At 46.5% G+C, this 19,429-nt stretch overlaps 1 protein-coding gene across 3 annotated transcripts in view; it reads left to right on the forward strand.

Annotated features, from left to right (window-relative positions):
- The window catches only part of CACNA1H (calcium voltage-gated channel subunit alpha1 H), a 375,780-nt gene that overhangs the window by 276,192 nt on the left and 80,159 nt on the right, over positions 1-19,429 (forward strand). For all 3 annotated transcript variants that reach the window (XM_081839451.1, XM_081839453.1, XM_081839452.1), the window contains exons 11-14: positions 11,357-11,508; positions 13,114-13,299; positions 15,653-15,770; positions 18,900-19,055. In XM_081839451.1, coding sequence (XP_081695577.1) covers positions 11,357-11,508; positions 13,114-13,299; positions 15,653-15,770; positions 18,900-19,055 — 612 coding nt within the window. The remainder of the gene's footprint in view (positions 1-11,356; positions 11,509-13,113; positions 13,300-15,652; positions 15,771-18,899; positions 19,056-19,429) is intronic.

Here is a 19,429-nt window from a genome sequence, read left to right on the forward strand (position 1 = left end):
AAACTCAGATGGTGAGGGCTGAGAGCCTTGGTGCCAAAGTAGGCCCAAGGGGAACAGAAGGGAAATGTCTGTAGAAATGTTCACAGAACTTCCCCCTCCCCTTGCCAAAAAACAAACAAACAAACAAAAACAAAACCCACCCACAGGAGTGTGGCAGTCAGTAACCACAGAGTTAAAAGACAGAGTTAACTCTTTTTTAACAAAAACATGATCTCCACAGACTTGGGCTGAGTCTACACATATATTTAAAAAATGCTGCGAACATGCTTTAAAAAACGTTTTGAAATATATATGGAATTGGCCGTTAGCTCACTAGCACCATCTAGTGACAGATTTGTATAATGCACCTAAAACATTATATTTGCAGCTGTATAGCCGAGTCCTTGGTTGAGTGTCTGGCCTAATGACCACAGCAGTTCATTCCTGGTGGTCTTCCTCCGTGAAAATCAGTTGGCGAGTCTGAAAGTTCCTGCCTTCTCACAGCCGTCTAAATCCCCTTGGACCACTCATTGTTGTCCCACCACCCCTCCCTTGGCTCTGAGCCTTCTTCCCTTGATGGCTCCACAGGCGGTTCGTCCAACCGTTCCTCTGCATCCAGCCACTCCATGACACTAACACAGAGACAAACACACACGCCTCTCAACACACCTCACAAAGACAGAACATGCTCAGCAGCCATGAAAATGTTGGGAAAGTAAATGGGAAAACCATGATAGGGTGATGGAATGCTTCAGCTAATATCCTGTTCAGCTAATATCCTGAGTTGGCTGACATGCTGAACAGATGCACTCCTGTTATTAGGCGATGGAGCGCTGCAGCATTTTGTTGCAGGCCCTCTGTGTGTGTGTGTGTGTGTGTGTGTGTGTGTGTGAGAGAGAGAGAGAGAGAGAGAGAGAGAGAGATTCTCCCTGACAGCTCAAGGGTTCCTCTGCATGAATTGCCTGCCTCTTACTCGCTGACTGTACTATTTAGTTGAGATCGCACAGTAGGAGTTGCGACGTTTATAAGCAAAACAAACATCTGCAGGAGAGAGAATATGGAGCCGTCCAAAAGAAAGGAAAGAAAGGAGAAGAGGAGGAGGAGAAAGGAGGAGGAACTAGCTACGCAGGGTGCTGTAATCTGAAAATGATCATGTTCGGGAGGGTGAAATGAGGTGGCAATCAGTGGGACTGCTTATCAGCAGTGGCTACATCCATCAGGCTTCCTTAACTTGCTTGTTGTTGTTGAGTCGTTTAGTCGTGTCCGAATCTTCGTGACCCCATGGACCAGAGCACGCCAGGCACTTCTGTCTTCCACTGCCTCCTGCAGTTTGGTCAAACTCATGCTGGTAGCTTCGAGAACATTGTCCAACCATCTCGTCCTCTGTCGTCCCCTTCTCCTTGTGCCCTCCATCTTTCCCAACATCAGGGTCTTTTCCAGGGAGTCTTCTCTTCTCAGGAGGTGGCCAAAGTATTGGAGCCTCAGCTTCAGGATCTGTCCTTCCGGTGAGCACTCAGGGCTGATTTCCTTCAGAATGGAGAGGTTTGATCTTCTTGCAGTCCATGGGACTCTCAAGAGTCTCCTCCAGCACCAGAATTCAAAGGCATCAATTCTTCGGCGATCAGCCTTCTTCATGTTCCAGCTCTCACTTCCATACATCACTACTGGGAAAACCATCGCTTTAACTCTACGTACCTTTGTTGGCAAGGTGGTGTCTCTGCTTTTTAAGATGCTGTCTAGGTTTGTCATTGCTTTTCTCCCAAGAAGCAGGCGTCTTTTAATTTTGTGTCACCATCTGCAGTGATCATGGAGCCCAAGAAAGTAAAATCTCTCACTGCCTCCATTTCTTCCCCTTCTATGTGCCAGGAGGGGATGGGACCAGTGGCCATGATCTTCATTTTTTTGATGTTGAGCTTCAGACCATATTTTGCGCTCTCCTCTTTCACCCTCATTAAAAGGTTATTTAATTCCTCCTCACTTTCTGCCATTGGGTTGCGTTGCTGTTTTTATTTTTATTGGGTATTTTGTGGTTTTATATCTCGATTTTATTCTGTGAACCACCCTGAGACTCCCGGCTATAGGGCTATAATATAATATAATATAATATAATATAATATAATATAATATAATATTTCATCCAAGTTGGTAGCCATCACTGCTTCCTGTGGCAGGAGTTCCATAGTTTACACTGCGTGAAGAAGGACTTCCATACATCCAATGGTCAGCTGCATTGGATGTCTGTGAGTTCTAGCATTAGGAACAGGGGGAGGTTTCCCATGAGGGAATGTGGTCCACAGCCCCCTAAAAACTTCCCCACTCCTGATTTAGAAATTCCCCCCTTCTTCCCCGTTCTGTTTTCTAAGAAAGGCTCCGGCCTTCCCTTGAAAGATGGGTCGCTCAAAGTGGCAATCCACCCCGTTCCCCCCCCCCCCAATCCTCTCGTTATTGATGGTATTTGTGAACCGATGAACTCTTTGTTCTGGCTTGCCGCTCGGCTTCCCCCTCCCACTTCCCTCCCTCCCTCCCACGGCAAAGGGTGCCAGAGAGAATCTCCATAAAAGTCTATTAGTCGGGATGAGTAATGGTTTGACAAAACAGATCCCCATAACCTCTCCTGAATCATCTTGGCAGTAATAGAGACTGTGTGTCCGTTTTTTGATTAAACATTTCCAGGGCTCCAGGAGCTGGAGGGAGTAAACAGTTGCAGCCAATAGCAGACCCCAACCTGCACCTCTCCCCCCCCAAAAAAAACCCCGACTTTTGATATATCTGTTAGTCCAACAAAGTTGTTGCCCAGAAATGGAGGGTCGTCTTGTCATTGCTGCAAAAATGGCATACCCTCCAACATTTCTCTAGTGAAATTATTCCATAATTACGATTTTATTATTCATACCCCAACCATCTGACTGCGTTGCCCCAGCCACTCTGGGCAGCTTCCAATATATACAAAAACATAATAAAACATTAAGCATTAAAAAAACCTTCCCTATATAAGGCTGCCTTCAGATGTCTTCTTAAAATTCTATAGTTACTTATCTCCTTGGCTCAGGAGTTGCATAACTCCATACCCTCCAACATTTCTCCAATGAAAATAGGGTTGTCCTAAGGAAAAGCGGGACATTCTGGGATCAAATCAGAAACTGGGATGGTGTCTCTAAATCCGGGACTGTCACTGGAAAATAGGGTGAAGAGGAAGAGGAGGAGGAGGAGGAGGAGTTTGGACTTGATATCCCACCTTTCACTCCCCTTAAGGCGTCTCAAAGCGGCTAACAGTCTCCTTTCCCTTCCTCCCCCACAACAAACACTCTGTGAGGTGAGGGAAGCTGAGAGACTTCAGAGAAGTGTGACTAGCCCAAGGTCACCCAGCAGCTGCATGTGGAGGAGCGGAGACGCGAACCCGGTTCACCAGATTATGAGTCCACCACTCTTAACCACTACACCATGCTGGCTCCCTGGAGGCTTTCGTGATGTCAGCAAAGGGCCTGGAAATTGCCTTTTCTGGAAATCTTGTCGAAAACAAGGTCACCAAAATGAGGAGTTTGTGTTCCTCCTTTATAAGGGCCTCATCCACGCTGTAATTTAAAGCAGGGTTGGACCTTTTGTGTCTCTCTCTCCAGAGCTCTCCCCATGAAAATTCGCTCTTTACCACTGAATTGGAGCAAATGGCAGTATGTAGAAAACTCAAATTGCTCTTTGTTGTGCTTCAGCTTTAAAGAGCAGCTTTTTCATGGGGAAAGCTCAGGAGTGGGGGGTGGGGGGAAAGACCACTCAAACACAGAGCTTTAAAGCACAGACTGATGCCCGGGGAGCATGGGGCAAAAGCTATGTGTGGATAAGACCACCATTGTGCTTCAAAATGTGCCCTGAATTTTTCATTGGAGTTCCTAAGAGAAGTAATATGTACAAGAAGGCATATGCCAGGATAAATCATGCCTATAAGCAGTGCTTTCTTTCCCTAGAAGAAACGTTGCCAGTACTGCGTACCCTTGAGTACCCCCCCCCCCCCAAAAAAAAAAGCAGTACCTATAAGTGCCTGCATCTGTGAAAATAATATGCAAAAAAATGCATTATATTAGGCAGAATTCCTTTAGGGAAACATGTAGATTAGACCTACAAAAAATGTGTGTATTAGGAAAAAGTCACACTACAATATTGATGAATTTTCCTGAGAACCTTTTTTTATAACACACAGACACACGTGTGGAAATGTGGAAAACTAAATTCCAGGTTGGGAAAAAAGCGAAACTGGGGGATTTCTTCCATTCCTAGAGCTTCTAACCACTGCTGCCACCTAGCTTTAAAAGAGATTCAAGAGCCGCCCCTCTCCCAAGCCTCAGAACTGGCCCTTCAGTTTAGTCTCATCCAGAACATGTTGCGCAGTTAATCCCAGATCAATGGATCTAAAACTATGCTCCCTAACGCTGTGCTGTATTGCATAGCCTCGTCCCTGAAATCAGAAGGCTCGCTTCTGAGATAATGAACATAGGATCTGAGTGCAAGGAACTATCATAAGAAGGAAAAATCAGTTTTGTCATCGCATCTAAGGGGGATCCATGGAGCTCGCTTTGTGCTCTTGGACATCTGTTTTAGGAAGCAGGAGAAAGCAAGCTTCTGCTCTTTGGGAAGAAGGCGAAAGCCAGAAGGGGTGTCCTTGGCGTTGCCCTCTCTCCCAGCAACAAATCTGTGCATCAATCACGGCCGAGGAGAGCGGTTCATATTGAAGAGTCTGTGTTCAAGTGGCCAACCCCCTAAGCAAGTCATTACATCTCCCTGCCATCACTCTCGCTCGCCGTTCATTGTTATCTGGACATCTAACGGGCTCTTCTCTCCAGTGAGACCATTTTGCTTCGCGATTAAAATTGAGAGCCTCCCATCTCCTCCTCCTCCTTTTTCGCTATCCGTCTAATCGGGCTAGGAGCCATGGAGGTGTAATACATCTGACTGGGGGGGGTGCTTTTCCGAGGGAAAAAGGAGGCTTTAGATCTGTACGCCACAGGTAGACGCGTCTCGTATGCGGCTCGAGCTGGTGATTCCTTCTCTTTGAGGGGAAGCTGGTAATTGATCTAATCCAGCCTGGCATAAATGCCACTTGAAAAAAGATTGCGCTTTGCTGAGTGGAGCCGAGAAATGGGAAGAGCAAAGATCGGAGCATCGATACTTTGAGCGAGAGCCCTCAGAGATTAACAGGGAGAGGAGAACCCCGCCCCTAAGAATCAGCCCTTGACATGACATATCTCTCGGAAAATTAAAGGGAAGGGAGCCCTTATCGACCTTTAAACTGGCCAACTTAGGGTGAAGACAGGCGCCATATGGTACACAGTGGCGATTATAGAGACTGCTGGGAAGGAAAGCTGGGAGGCCAACAGCAGGTGGCGCCAGAGCAAAAGACAGGCATAGCCAACTCATTCTAGTTCTGCTCCCATCTTCCTCCCTGCTGAATTCTGCAAGGGCAACAGCGACAGCGAGGAGGAGGAAAGTACAGCCAATGCCACTTTCTGGAGGGGGTGTAAGAATGAAGGCAGCAAAGTGGGGGCCGGCTGAGGGTAGTGTTGCAGCGGCCCAGTCACCGTGGTGAATCAGCTTCCTCTGAATGTAGCTTTTTAGTTTTCTGTGCAAGCTCTGGAAGCAAGGGGCAGGGAACATTCCTACAAGTACAGTGGTACCTCAGGTTACAGACGCTTCAGGTTACACACTCTGCTAACCTAGAAATAGTACCTCGGTTTAAGAACTTTACCTCAGGATGAGAACAGAAATCATGCGGTGGCGGTGCAGTGGCAGCAGGAGGCCCCATTAGCTAAAGTGGTGCTTCAGGTTAAGAACAGTTTCAGGTTAAGAACGGACCTCCAGAAAGAATTCTTAACCCAAGGTACCACTGTAGCTGAATGGGGATGGGAGGGGGGTTGATTGGCTAGTGACTGTGATCTCACTCACCTGCAATACTGGGGCCTATGCCGCCATCCTAAATGCTAGATCTTACTGTTAAAATACGCCCTTGTTGCAGGGGTTTTGTTTTCTTTTAATATACCCAAGGGTAGTTGTTTTTCAAGCGATGCTTAAAAGCTAATGCATCATTCCCCTTAACCATGGTATTGATTCACCTCCTTGCCTGCATTACTAGCACTTTAAAGCCATTTAAACTATTTCCTGCAATTGGGAAGAGAAGTGGAATGGGATGGGATGGGGTGGGGTGCGGATGGAAAGCAGGAAGCCCTTACTAATCCACCCTGAGCCATTGCCCTAATCGCTTGAGTTGCTGTTGTTGTTTTTGGTTGTTGTTGTTTTTTAAGCTTCTCATTTAGCGATTACTTTCTTAGTCATGCGTAAGCCCTGGAAATCTAATATGGAAGCCAGTAATCCATTAGTTAAACAGATTTAGTTATACAAGGGGAGGGGGTTGTGTAGCTCGGGGAGTAAGTAATAGGTTCAATCTGCGCTACTGCATGAACACATGTAAACCATAAAGCTAAAATAAAAATTAAAAAGTGGACCTCCAGTGTTCCAACGTGGAAAGATCTTCTCTTTTAAAGATGCTCTATTCGAGAGGTAGACAGAGGTTCCTGTCAGATGTTGGTGACCTACGAAATCCTATAATATAATATAATATAATATAATATAATATAATATAATATGCATTATATTAAGAAAAATTGCTTTGTAAAAAGTGTTTATTTGTTTGTTTCAAAATTTTAATAATAATAATAATAATAATAATAATAATAATAATAATAATAATTTTTTATTTATACCCCGCCCTCCCCAGCCAAGGCCGGGCTCAGAGCGGCTTACAAGCAATAATAAAAACAAGATGAATGATTACAAACTTAAAAACAAAAATAAAATACAACATTAAAATAATGGAACATTAAAATATTAAAATGTAGCCTCATCGCAGGAGGAGAAGGGAAGAAAAAAAAAGAGGGAGGGAGGGAATCAAATTGGCCCTTGATTGTAAAAAACAAACAAACCTCAAAGTAGTTTACAAAAAAAGAATAAAACCAAAACATTATTGCGGAGGGGGGGGGTGGACGACAATTAAAACAACTACCTGTATTTAAAACGTTTGAAAAAAATGAAAACCAGCAATAAACTTAAAAACAAACCAGCCTATCTGGGTTTTTAGCAGGCATTGCAAAGAATACAGTGAAGGCACCTGTATGTCATCTGTAGGAAGGGAGTTTCAAAGTTTACTTGAGAAAATTGCATGCAAACGTTAGGAGTGGAAATCCGCACTTGGGCCAACCAATTTTAATGGGGACTTGAAAAGGAAAACATTCCAGGGTGATGCAGATATGTGGAGACTGGAAAAATGAGAAAGTGGTGGACTCAGCCATCCTTAATTGTAAGCCCGGCTTTTCTTCTGAGTCTTTGGAGGCTCATTATCTCTGAATGTGACCTGAATCTTCACCTACATTTTTCTGGTAACTGCTGCCTCATAAGCTTCACACAATCATCGGGTGCAATCATTTCCTTTGCTGTTTACTTCACCCAGCTTTTGTAGTGAGATGGAAAGCTGCGTAGGTTGCTGTGGTTCTAGATTCAGGTAGAATTGCTCATCTTCTAACACTGTGTATGCTCTCAAATGCCAACAGTGCCCTTCAGCTCTCTATATTGGACAAATAGGCCAAACCAAAGGATAAATGGACATAAATCTGACATCAGGAATCACAAAACAGAGAAACCAGTAGGAGAACACTTCAATCTCCCAGGACATTCTGTGCAGGATCTCAAAGTAGCTGTCGAGAGCCAGTGTGGTGTAGTGGTTAAGAGCGGTAGTCTCGTAATCTGGTGAACCGGGTTCGCTTCCCCGCTCCTCCACATGCAGCTACTGGGTGACCTTGGGCCAGTCACACTTCTCTGAAGTCTCTCAGCCCCACAGAGTGTTTGTTGTGGGGGAGGAAGGGAAAGGAGATTGTTAGCCGCTTTGAGACTCCTTAAAAGGGAGTGAAAGGCGGGATATCAAATCCAAACTATTATTATTATTATTATTATTATTATTATTATTATTATTATTACAAAAGAATTTCAGAAATAGACTGGAAAGAGAAGTTGCTGAACTACAGCTTATTACCAAACTTAAAACCATGGGAGAGACCTGGTCTGAAGAGAGACATTGGATTCTTGTCTCATTATACATGTTTAAGCTATTCTTGGCCATCTCATCCCTTGCTTTTTCTGTAAGACCAATTGCAGTTGTTAACAGTCGTCAACAGGTTTACCACACCTATCAGCCAATCACCCATTCCCACCACCCTTCTGAATAATACCCCTCCCCACCCTCTCACTATATATAAGGGTCTGGTGACTTCTGTTTCAGTGTATCTGAAGAAGTGTGCATGCACACAAAAGCTCATACCAAGAACAAACTTAGTTGGTCTCTAAGGTGCTACTAATGGGACACAGGTGGCGCTGTGGGTTAAACCACAGAGCCTAGGACTTGCCAATCAGAAGGTCGGTGGTTCGAATCCCCACGACAGGGTGAGCTCCCATTGCTCGGTCCCTGCTCCTGCCAACGTAGCAGTTCGAAAGCATTTCAAAGTGCAAGTAGATAAATAGGTACCGCTCCATCGGGAAGGTAAACGGCGCTTCCGTGTGCTGCTCTGGTTCACCAGAAGCGGCTTAGTCATGCTGGCCACATGGCCCAGAAGCTGTACGTCGGCTCCCTCGGCCAATGAGTGATGAAAATGGAGAGGGGAAGCTATTTTGAGGCAGGAGATGAGTCACGTACGGAAATGGGCAACCAAGATCCGTACGCACAGTGGAAACGGGAGAGACTTCTGTTCTCTTGGAAAGTGATCTGGGGCAGAGGTTGCATGCTGACTCTGTGTCCTGGGGAATGGAGAACTGGAACTCAGTGTGCGGTTTCTGCCCAAATCTTTAAGGCAACAACAATAATAATAATAATAATAATAATAATAATAATAATAATAATAATAATTTATTATTTGTACCCCGCCCATCTGGCTGGGTTTCCCCAGCCACTCTGGGCAGCTTCCAACAAAGACAAAAAATACACTAAAATGTCACACATTAAAAACTTCCCTGAACAGGGTTGCCTTCAGATGTCTTCTGAATGTCAGGTAGTTGTAAACAACTCTTTGACATCTCATGGGAGAAGGTTCCACAGGGTGAGTGCCACTACCAAGAAGGCCCTCTGCCTGGTTCCCTGTAGCTTTGCTTCTCGCAATGAGGGAACCACCAGAAGGCCCTTGGAACTGGACCTCAGCGTCCGCGCAAAACGATGGGGGTGGAGACACTCCTTCAGGTATACTGGGTGCAAATCAGTATGGTGCATAGATGTCAAGGACTGGCAGGGTGCTGGTGAATGTGCACTAAGGGAAGGGTTCCAGTTTATCTCCACAACGACCTTGTGAGGTAGGTTAGGCTAAGAGAGAGCGACTAGCCTAAGGTCCCATGGTGAGCTTCTTAGCTGAGTAGAGGTCTCTGCACTCAGGTATCCCTGGTCCTAGTCTGACATTCCTGCTATATCAATACATATACAGTCATACCTCAGGTTACAGATGCTTCAGGTTACTTTTTTTGGGTTACGGACCGCCAAGCACCGAATGCGCAGAAGCACCGAATCACAACCCACGCATGCGCAGACACGCCACTGCAAATTGCAGATGCTGCTGGTTGCGAACGTGCATCCTGCACAGATCACATTCGCAACCCGAGTGTCCACTATATTTGTTATGTACTGAAGTTCTCACCCTGGGCCAGCAGGGGGATACTGTAGATAGTTATGCAAATAAGGGATCGAAAGTGACGTTCAGTGATTGGATAGTTTTAGAAAATTGTTACAGTTACGTTGTACTGGAGCTCTATATAAGCAGGCTGACCCTTCAGTTCAGTTCTGTTCTGGCCTGTGAATAAACAAGAGCTGTTTGAAGAATCGCTGTGTCGTCTGATATGTTCACCCACAACTTAACAGTATTTATACCTCATTCTTCGTTTTCCAGTTCCTACCATTAAGGGAAGAGCCATACCTCAGTCGCAGAGCAAGCAAAAGGTCCTGCCTTAGGGGAAACTGTGTTTTTTCCCCGGCCTAACCTACCTCAAAGGGTTGTTGTGAGGATTAAAGGTGATTTGTAGCAGGAGTAGGCGGTGAAATGGATTCTGCCAGGTGAAGGTAAAGCCAAGGAAATCTCGCCCCGTGTTTGCAGAATGGTCCCCGGATTTTGCCCAAAGCAAAGTGTGCCTAAACGATGCTCTTTATTAAGCATATCCATCTTTATCATTTTAAAAAAACAACTCATTTTTTGAAATGATATAATTGCAGTTGATTTACAGGATAGAGATTCACAAACAGTGCTGATTCCAAGAGAGCGTTCTGGTCACAATGTACATTCCAACAGAGCAAAGCACAGTCCTAGCTGCCTGCAAAGCTCTTTAATTAGATAGCTTCTCTTTTCTCCCATCCATCAATCTGATCACGCGAGTTCATTTTACCATCATCAATCCCTTAAACTTTTCTTCAATTACCAGGGTCCTCTGGAGACGTCTGTTTATAGGGGAGCTCAATTCTTGCTCTTACAATTAAATTGCTAAATCGTTCTTGAAAACTCTTTGCCGACCTAATCTTTTATATAGCTAAATCAAAAAAGAAGAAGTGGATTTAGATGTAAATCACCTCCAGAGAAGAAACACTCGATAATTTGTTTCACTTTCCGCCCAATAAGTATTTTTCCAGGTCCAACAACATATGGTTGACTCTGGGATTCACATTTGGACATTTGTGTAGGACCGGCTCTACCGTTAGGCAAAGTGAGATGTGTTTGACACCAGCATTCAAACTTTGTCATTTACATAGAGCCGACTCTACCATTAGGCCGAGTGAGACACCAACATTCAAACTTGGATATTTGTGTAGGGCCGGCTCTACCGTTAGGCAGAGATGTCTTTGTCCACATGACAATGACAGTCCTTTGGCTGAAATGAGCCTCCTCCCCCAATCAAATGCAGTGGAATACCTCACGAGCTTGCACATTCTTAACTACAAGTGTTTAGGAAAATGTCAGCTAATCAGTGGATGTTTTACTATGCCTATGGGAACTGTTCAAACTCTCTGATACGGAATTATAGCTACATGGAACCTCCAGCTTCAGAAGCAGTATATCTGTTAATATGCTATTCTATTCTATGACAAACAAGGAAGAGGCCTGTTTCCTCTCTATCCTGCTTGTTGGCTTGCCAGAGTCATCTCCTTGTCTATTTCAGGAACCAGAACATCAAACCTATAATGTCTGAATTAGCAAGACTATTGTTACGTGGTTTTGTAGGAGATGCCTTCTGGGTCTGGTCTGTGGGGGACCACAGAGATGTTGGCAACAGTTCTGCACTCTATCTTTGCTCATTGCTGTCTCCTGTTCTCCCATAGCCGGACGAGTTGACAAATGCCCTGGAGATCAGCAACATTGTCTTCACAAGCATGTTTGCCCTGGAGATGCTCCTGAAACTACTTGCCTTTGGGATCTGGGGATACATCAAGAACCCGTACAACATTTTTGACGGAATCATTGTTGTGATCAGGTAAGCTGGTCTGTTTAACTGCATCTTCAGAGGCACAGCGGGAGAGACTGTGTACACAATCTGGGGCTGGAGACAGTCAAAAGCAAATGCTATTTCCGATTGAAAGATGTTGACAGAACTTGTATTTCCTTGCTTGGAATCAATGATGGGTTTACTTTTATAATAATAATAATAATAATAATAATAATAATAATAATAATAATAATTTATTATTTGTACCCCGCCCATCTGGCTGGGTTTCCCCAGCCACTCTGGGCGGCTTCCACAAAGACCAAAAATACACTAATATGTCTTACATTAAAAACTTCCCTGAACAGGCTGCCTTAAGATATCTTCTGAATGTCAGGTAGTTGTTTATCTCTTTGACATCTGATGGGAGGGCGTTCCACAGGGCGGGTGCCACCACCGAGAAGGCCCTCTGCCTGGTTCCCTGTAGCTTTGCTTCTCGCAATGAGGGAACCGCCAGAAGGCCCTCAGCGTCCGGCAGAACGATGGGGGTGGAGATGCTCCTTCAGGTATACGGGGCCAAGGCCGTTATCCCTCCTCCCTCCCAGTCCCTTCTTCCTATTGCGCTGTGGCTTTTAGACCGCAAGCCTGAGTGCAGGGGTCATTGGGAACCTGCTCTGGGAACCTTTTCCCAGCTGTGGAGAAGGATAAAAAATGTACAGAAATGAGTCAGATTGGGAACAAAATCTTTCTTGAACATGGGTAGGCAAACTAAGGCCCAGGGGCCAGATCCTGCCCAATCGCCATCTAAATCTGGCCCAGCAATGGTCCAGGAATCAGCGTGTTTTTACATGAGTAGAATGTGTCCTTTTATTTAAAATGCATCCCTGGGTTATTTGTGGGGCATAGGAATTCGTTCATTTTTTTTCTTCGGAATATAGTCCGGCCCCCCACAAGGTCTGAGGGACAGTCGACCGGCCCCCTGCTGAAAAAGTTTGCTGACCCCTGAGCTAGGCCTTCAGCTGATTGATATCCAATGCCTTTTTAAATGTGTTGCTGGAGGGCGGGATTATTGGTTTGTTCTTAATCTAATTATGTATTTTGTGGTTTTATATTGTCATTTTATGCTGCGGAGTGCTCTGAGATCTACGGATGAAGGGAGGGTGGTATACAAATTTAATTAATAATAATAATAATAATACCACCCACCAGGGGACGCGGGTGGCGCTGTGGGTTAAACCACAGAGTTTAGGACTTGCCGATCAGAAGGTCAGCGGTTCAAATCCCCGGGACAGGGTGAGCTCCCGTTGCTCGGTCCCTGCTCCTGCCAACCTAGCAGTTCAAAAGCACATCAAAGTGCAAGTAGATAAATAGGTACCACTCCAGCAGGAAGGTAAAAGGCGTTTCCATGTGCTGTCCTGCTTCGCCAGAAGTAGCTTAGTCATACTGGCCACATGACCCGGAAGCTGTACGCCGGCTCCCTTGGCCACTAAAGTGAGATGAGCGCCGCAACCCCAGAGTCGGCCACGACTGGACCTAATGGTCAGGGGCCCCTTTACCTTACCACCCACCACCCAAGGCAGCTGGCCTTTCTACTTTCAGTTATTACGGCCCTAGCCATTCATGCAAGGTCAGACAGCCTCTTGTTTCACCCCACAGCGTCTGGGAGATCATTGGCCAATCGGACGGAGGCCTCTCGGTGCTGAGAACTTTCCGACTTCTCCGGGTCCTCAAGCTGGTGCGTTTCATGCCCGCTCTCCGACGCCAGCTGGTGGTCCTGATGAAGACCATGGACAACGTGGCCACCTTCTGCATGCTCCTCATGCTCTTCATCTTCATCTTCAGGTATGTGCTGGCAAGCGTGCGCAACCCCTTCCTCTCCGGTTAATTGCTATGTTTTGTTTTTTCCATTCATCTCCGCCGCCACCGACACCTAGATTAGAATGACAATGGTGCCCCTTTGCCGAGCGGTGCATGGATGACAGCTCAACTCACAATAGACTGACAGGCTGGATGCTCGGCAGATGGATTCCCCTCTCCTCAGTCTCGCTGTTCCACCAGATCCTGCCACCCCAGAGACAAACGAAGGACGCAAAGTGACAACAAGAGCGAAACAATTGCTCCGTTGTTCTTGATCGATAGCAAACATCATCGAGACAGCTGAACTGAAACCCAGGATGTCGTCTCTAGAAACAGAATGGGGAGGGGGGTGAGAATGGTCCTCCCCCCCCGCCTCAAATTGGCTAGAAACTCTCGATTTGCATTTGTTATGCAAAGCGCGCTAGCTATTTATTTGACATTTCCCTCCATCAAACGTCAACTTCGTTTGCAAAATTCCTGGAGGGGTGCGCTGCAAAACTTGGAATGTTTCCAGGTAAAATCTAGCAGTCGCTTTGTGCATTTCAGGGAAGCACAGAACAATTATTTACCCAAAGGTAGAGGAATAGGGGGGAAAGCAAGTAAGAGGCAACATGGGATTTGTAGTCCATCAGTTCTGCAGTGCACCTGGCTGGCAAAGGTTGGTGTGAAACAGCGTTTTCCAACCTCTGGGTCGTACGTGACCTGCAAGCGGGTCTTGAAACCCATACAAGTGAGTCGTGGGCTGTTTCATTTTTGCCTTGGATGCATCAAATCTCACTTATTAAACAGGCAAAAGTGCAGTTACAATGCACAAAACCAATGGCTGCTGTCAGATGCTGGTGTGGTTGCTCAAGAGCAAGCAGGCAAGACTCCAACCTGTCTTTTCCATGCTTTACTATTAATACAAACTATTTACAGTGCAGAGCGTTGCAAGACCATGTCTGCTCAGTCGCTAGCAGAATCTGGGCGTGGCCGGTCCTTGTACCTCCCCCAGCATAACAGTCATGTGACCCACATCCTTCGCTTCCCCTCCCTGCACAGACTGGGCGCTGGCAAAGGGGTACTTCCCTCCTCTCCGGATTGCTCAAGCTCGGTATTGGGGCTCTCCCTAGCATCTCCTGCTCCCTGCACCCCCTCCCCACTGGAAGCGGGGCTTTCCTCTTCGCCAGAGGAGGAACTGCTTCGCAAGATCTTCGGAGGCTCCCTGTAACACAACTGCCCATCCACCTCTCCCTTCTGAGCTGATGGCAGTTCCCTGACAGCTACCAAAGGCCTGAGGTCCAAACTTTGTGTGTCAATGAACCAATTGGTCACCATGCTATGCACCGTATTTTCCGCTCTATAAGACACACCAGACCACAAGACGCACCTAGTTTTTGGGGGAGGAAAACAAGAAAAAAAATATTCTGAATCTCAGAAGCCAGAACAGCAAGAGGGATTGCTGTGCAGTGAAAGCAGCAATCCCTCTTGCTGTTCTGGCTTCTGTGATAGCTGCGCAGCTTGCATTCGCTCCATAAGATGCACACACATTTCCCCTTACAGTGGTGCCCCGCAAGACGAATGCCTCGCAAGACGAAAAACCCGCTAGACGAAAGGGTTTTCCATTTTTTGAGGCGCTTCGCAAGACAAATTTCCCTATGGGCTTGCTTTGCAAGACGAAAACGTCTTGCAAGTCTTGCGAGTTTTTTCCCTTTCCCCCCCTTTTTCTAAGCCGCTAATAGCGCTAATCCGCTAAGCCGCTAATAGGGATGCTTCGCAAGACGAAAAAACCGCTAGAAGAAGAGACTCGCGGAACGGATTATTTTCGTCTTGCGAGGCACCACTGTACTTTTTAGGAGGGAAAAAGTGAGTCTTATGGAGCAAAAAATACAGTGGTGCCTCACAAGACGAAATTAATCCATTCCGTGAGGCTCTTCGTATAGCGGTTTTTTCATCTTGCGAAGCAAGCCCATTGACAGCTTAGCGGATTAGCACTATTAGCAGTTTAGCAGCTTTTAGCGGATCAGCTGATAAGCGGCTTATCAGCGGATCAGCTGATAAGCGGCTTAGGGCTTAGGAAAAGGGGGGGGAGGGAAAAAACCCCGCAGGAACTTGCAAGACATTTTCGTCTTGCGAAGCAAGCCCATAGGGAAATTCATTTTGCGAAGCGCCTCCAAAACGGAAAACCCTTTCGTCTAGCGGGTTTTCCGTCTTGCGTTCGTCTTTCGGGGCACCACTGTACAATAAATTTGGAGTTGTGGGTTCCCATATCAAAAAGGTTGGGAACCATTGGTGTAAAGCATCCTTGAACATTGCATTTTATTTACAAGCTCCTTCCTCTCTCCTTCTCTCTTCCTAGCATTCTTGGCATGCATCTCTTCGGATGCAAGTTTGGCTTGAAAACAGACACAGGGGACACGATGCCAGATAGGAAGAATTTTGATTCCTTGCTGTGGGCTATTGTCACTGTGTTCCAGGTAAGGCCCCAAAGGCTACACCTTCCCACTAAAAGGAGGTGGACATGTGATACACTCAGAGGCTGTTCTTTAGGAGTCAGATGGACAGTGAAAACCACCATAGCTGTTCTTCAGCAGATTTTATTAACAGGGAGGGGAAGATCAAGAACAAAGCATAAGGAGACAGACAAGATCTCACGGTCCCATCTGTTGCCAGCACCCAGGGGTGGGGAAGAAGGAGGGCAACAGAGGGAGCACACATGCATATTCAACTGGGTAACACCTAGGAGATCACAGCACCAGAGGTAAGAAAAGAGTTGTTCCATTGTCTGGAGAGGTCACTTCCTGATTCCTGATTTTCAACACAGCCCAGTGACGGAAGCACGCAGCTGTATTTCAGAATGGTTTTTATATGTGTGTGCGTAGTGACCTGACACATATAACAAATAATCTGACCTGGAGATTACCAAAGCAGAGGCAATAGGAGATGTTGGGGGTTGAACCTGGGACCTTCTGTGTGCAAAGCAGATGTTCTGCCACTGAGCTACAGCCCCTGCCTGCCCCCATTTGTGCTGCAACATGCCTTGCAGCATGAGAGAGCGAGCCAAGACACCCCCACAAACCTGGCAAGAATTGAGAAGTTCCTACGTGCTTTTCTTAAGAAAACACTCCCTCTTCCTCTTTACTCTTCGCTGAGGGGACACAGGTGGTGCTGTGGGTTAAGCCACAGAGCCTAGGACTTGCCGATCGGGGTGAGCTCCCGTTGCTCGGTCCCTGCTCCTGCCAACCTAGCAGTTCGAAAGCATGCCAATGCAAGTAGATAAATAGGTACCGCTCTAGCAGGAAGGTAAACGGCGTTTCCGTGCGCTGCTCTGGTTCGCCAGAAGTGGCTTAGTCATGCTGGCCACATGACCCGGAAGCTGTACGCTGGCTCCCTCAGCCGATAAAGCAAGATGAGCACCACAACCCCAGAGTTGTCCACGACTGGACCTAATGGTCAGGGATCCCTTTACCTTTACGTAGTGACATGGAACAACAGCCTAAGAGGGCTCTGATGCCTTCCTGCCCTGCTCAGAGACCCTGGCTGACTACAATCGGAAGCAGTTTGCTGCACTGAGCAGATGTTTTGGGCCTGAACTACCACAGCTGTTGTTCTTGTACACTGGGGGGCAAAACAGACCTGCCCTGCTTCATTAGGAGTGACATTGTCTTTCCAACAACAAGATCTGGGCAGACTTCATGTCACAAATGGCCTTTGGAGGACAAATAACTTGAAAAAGCTTCTCCAGAACGAGAAAAACAACCGGCTCTGCCCGCCTCAGACCAACCTGTCTCAGTAAACAAGAGACGGCGATTAAATAATTGACTGCCGGGAGAAATTGACATTGGCGTTGTACAGTTCGCGCCATCCATTGCCTCATTTTAATGGAGGTGCCGCCGCTATTGTCACTGCAAATCTTGCGGGTAAATAAATCCGGCAAAGGAGTTGAGCTCTTGCAGCTGAGGTTAATGGGAGCCATGTTGCTAAATCAAGCTAGCATAGCTTCCCTGCTGGGCCAATACCCTGTTGGCGGGTCGCTCCAGCTTTGTGGCAGTTCTGAAGACGGTTGCCTTGTCTGACGCTGGACTAATTGAGGTCAAAGAGTTCTTGTCTTCCACTGATATCCCAAATCAGAGGCTACCAGCCACCATGGCAAATTTCTGCCTCTGACTGGGAATCACAAGCAGAGAGAGTGCTGTTGTGAGCTGTGCCTGCTTGCAAGTTTCCTATTGGAGCATCTAATGGGAGCATCTGAAGGGGCGTCTCCACCTCCATCGTTCAGCCTGGATGGTGAAGTCCAGTGCCGAGGGCCTTCTGGCGGTTCCCTCACTGCGAGAAGTGAGCTTACAGGGAACCAGGCAGAGGGCCTTCTCGGTGGTGGCGCCTGCCCTGTGGAACTCCCTCCTGTCAGATGTCAAGGAAATAAACAACTATCTGACTTTTAGAAGACATCTGAAGGCAGCCCTGTTTAGGGAAGTTTTTAACGGTTGATGTTTTATCGTGTTTTTAATGTTCTGTTGGGAGCTGCCCAGAATGGCTGCGGAAACCCATCCAGATGGGTGAGGTAATAATAATAATAATAATAATAATAATAATAATAATAATAATTTTACTATCATCATCATCTAGTTGGCCCCCATGAGAACAGGATGCTGGACTAGATGGGCCCTTAACCTGATCCAGCAGTCTCTCCTCGTGTATACAGTGGTACCTCGGGTTACAGACGCTTCAGGTTACAGACTCCGCTAACCCAGAAATAGTATCTCAGGTTAAGAACTTTGCTTCAGGATGAGAACAGAAATCGTGCAGCGGTGGCGCAGTGGCAGCAGGAGGCCCCATTAGCTAAAGTGGTGCCTCAGGTTAAGAACAGTTTCAGGTTAAAAACGGACCTCCGGTACGAATTAAGTACTTAACCCAAGGTACCACTGTATTGCAAAGGACAGGCAGCAAGGGGAATCCCAGCAATGGATCCTTTTGATCAGAAGGATCCCTAGCAGCTTTTTCAGGCACTGTGTCTACAATATCCTCCTGGAAACTTGAGTCTCATGGAGGCATGGGAGTTGCCGTTCCTCATCCCAGAAAGTGACCACCTGCATGCCTTCAGATTAGAGCTGGAGTACTGGGGGGTGGAATTTAGACAGCAATTCTAATCCCCTTCGAGTAAGGAATGAATTTGTTAGGACTTGCTTTTGAGTAGACCTGGTTAGGCTTGCCCTGTTCGTAGTGAGTTTCTAGGGATGTTGCCTGGCAATGTTTTGCGAATATTCATTTTGCAGCCTTCAGTTTTTGAGCTCAGTGTTTCCCTTTCAGTTCTGAGCTCAGAAATTAAATGTTACCACCTGCACAGTTGCAAAAGTTTGCTGGGGAGTCCCTCTGGGAATCCATGTAATACATTTTACCTTCAAGACAAGTTTTGTGGATCACTTGTGTGGGACTTTTAGGAGTTGGAAACCCAGTTCCCAGTACCCTTTGTTCTACCTCTTTGTACTTTGGGGGTAGCCACAGAAAAGGCTCTGTCTTGGTAGAAGCCCCCACCTGAGATAAAAGCCTGCTATTCTGGACTGATCTCTTGTTCCCTTGGTCTGTCTCTCTCTCCATGTTGTGTGCAGATCCTCACCCAAGAAGACTGGAACGTGGTTCTGTACAACGGAATGGCCTCCACCTCTTCCTGGGCTGCTCTCTATTTCGTGGCTCTGATGACCTTCGGAAACTACGTCCTTTTCAACCTCTTGGTCGCCATCCTAGTGGAGGGTTTCCAGGCCGAGGTAAGGGAAGAGTCCCGCTGTCAAGGCTTCAGGGAATCCTATCCCTCTCACAGTAAGGTGCCAGGAAGCAGAAAAACTAGAAGAGTTCTTACCAGGTAGTTTATTCAATATTCACAGTGGCAGGTTGAGAGGAGTTCCCTACCAGGACAGACTTTGCTCCTGTGCTCAAGACATTGATTCTATAAAACATATTTTGCTGCACTGTGCGAAATACAAGCAAGCCAGGGTTGAACCAATATTACCCTTGCTAATAACCTTCCCAGGAAAATCAGAGGCTCACTATGTCAGGTTCCTATTGGAAGACTGGACAAACGCTAGGACATTAGCAGTGGCGAAGTTTTTATCGGTGGTTGCAAGAACCAATGATCCCTATC

This window comes from Podarcis erhardii (genome assembly GCF_964252035.2).
Source record: "Podarcis erhardii genome assembly, chromosome: 14".
NCBI classification, from domain to species: domain Eukaryota; kingdom Metazoa; phylum Chordata; class Lepidosauria; order Squamata; family Lacertidae; genus Podarcis; species Podarcis erhardii.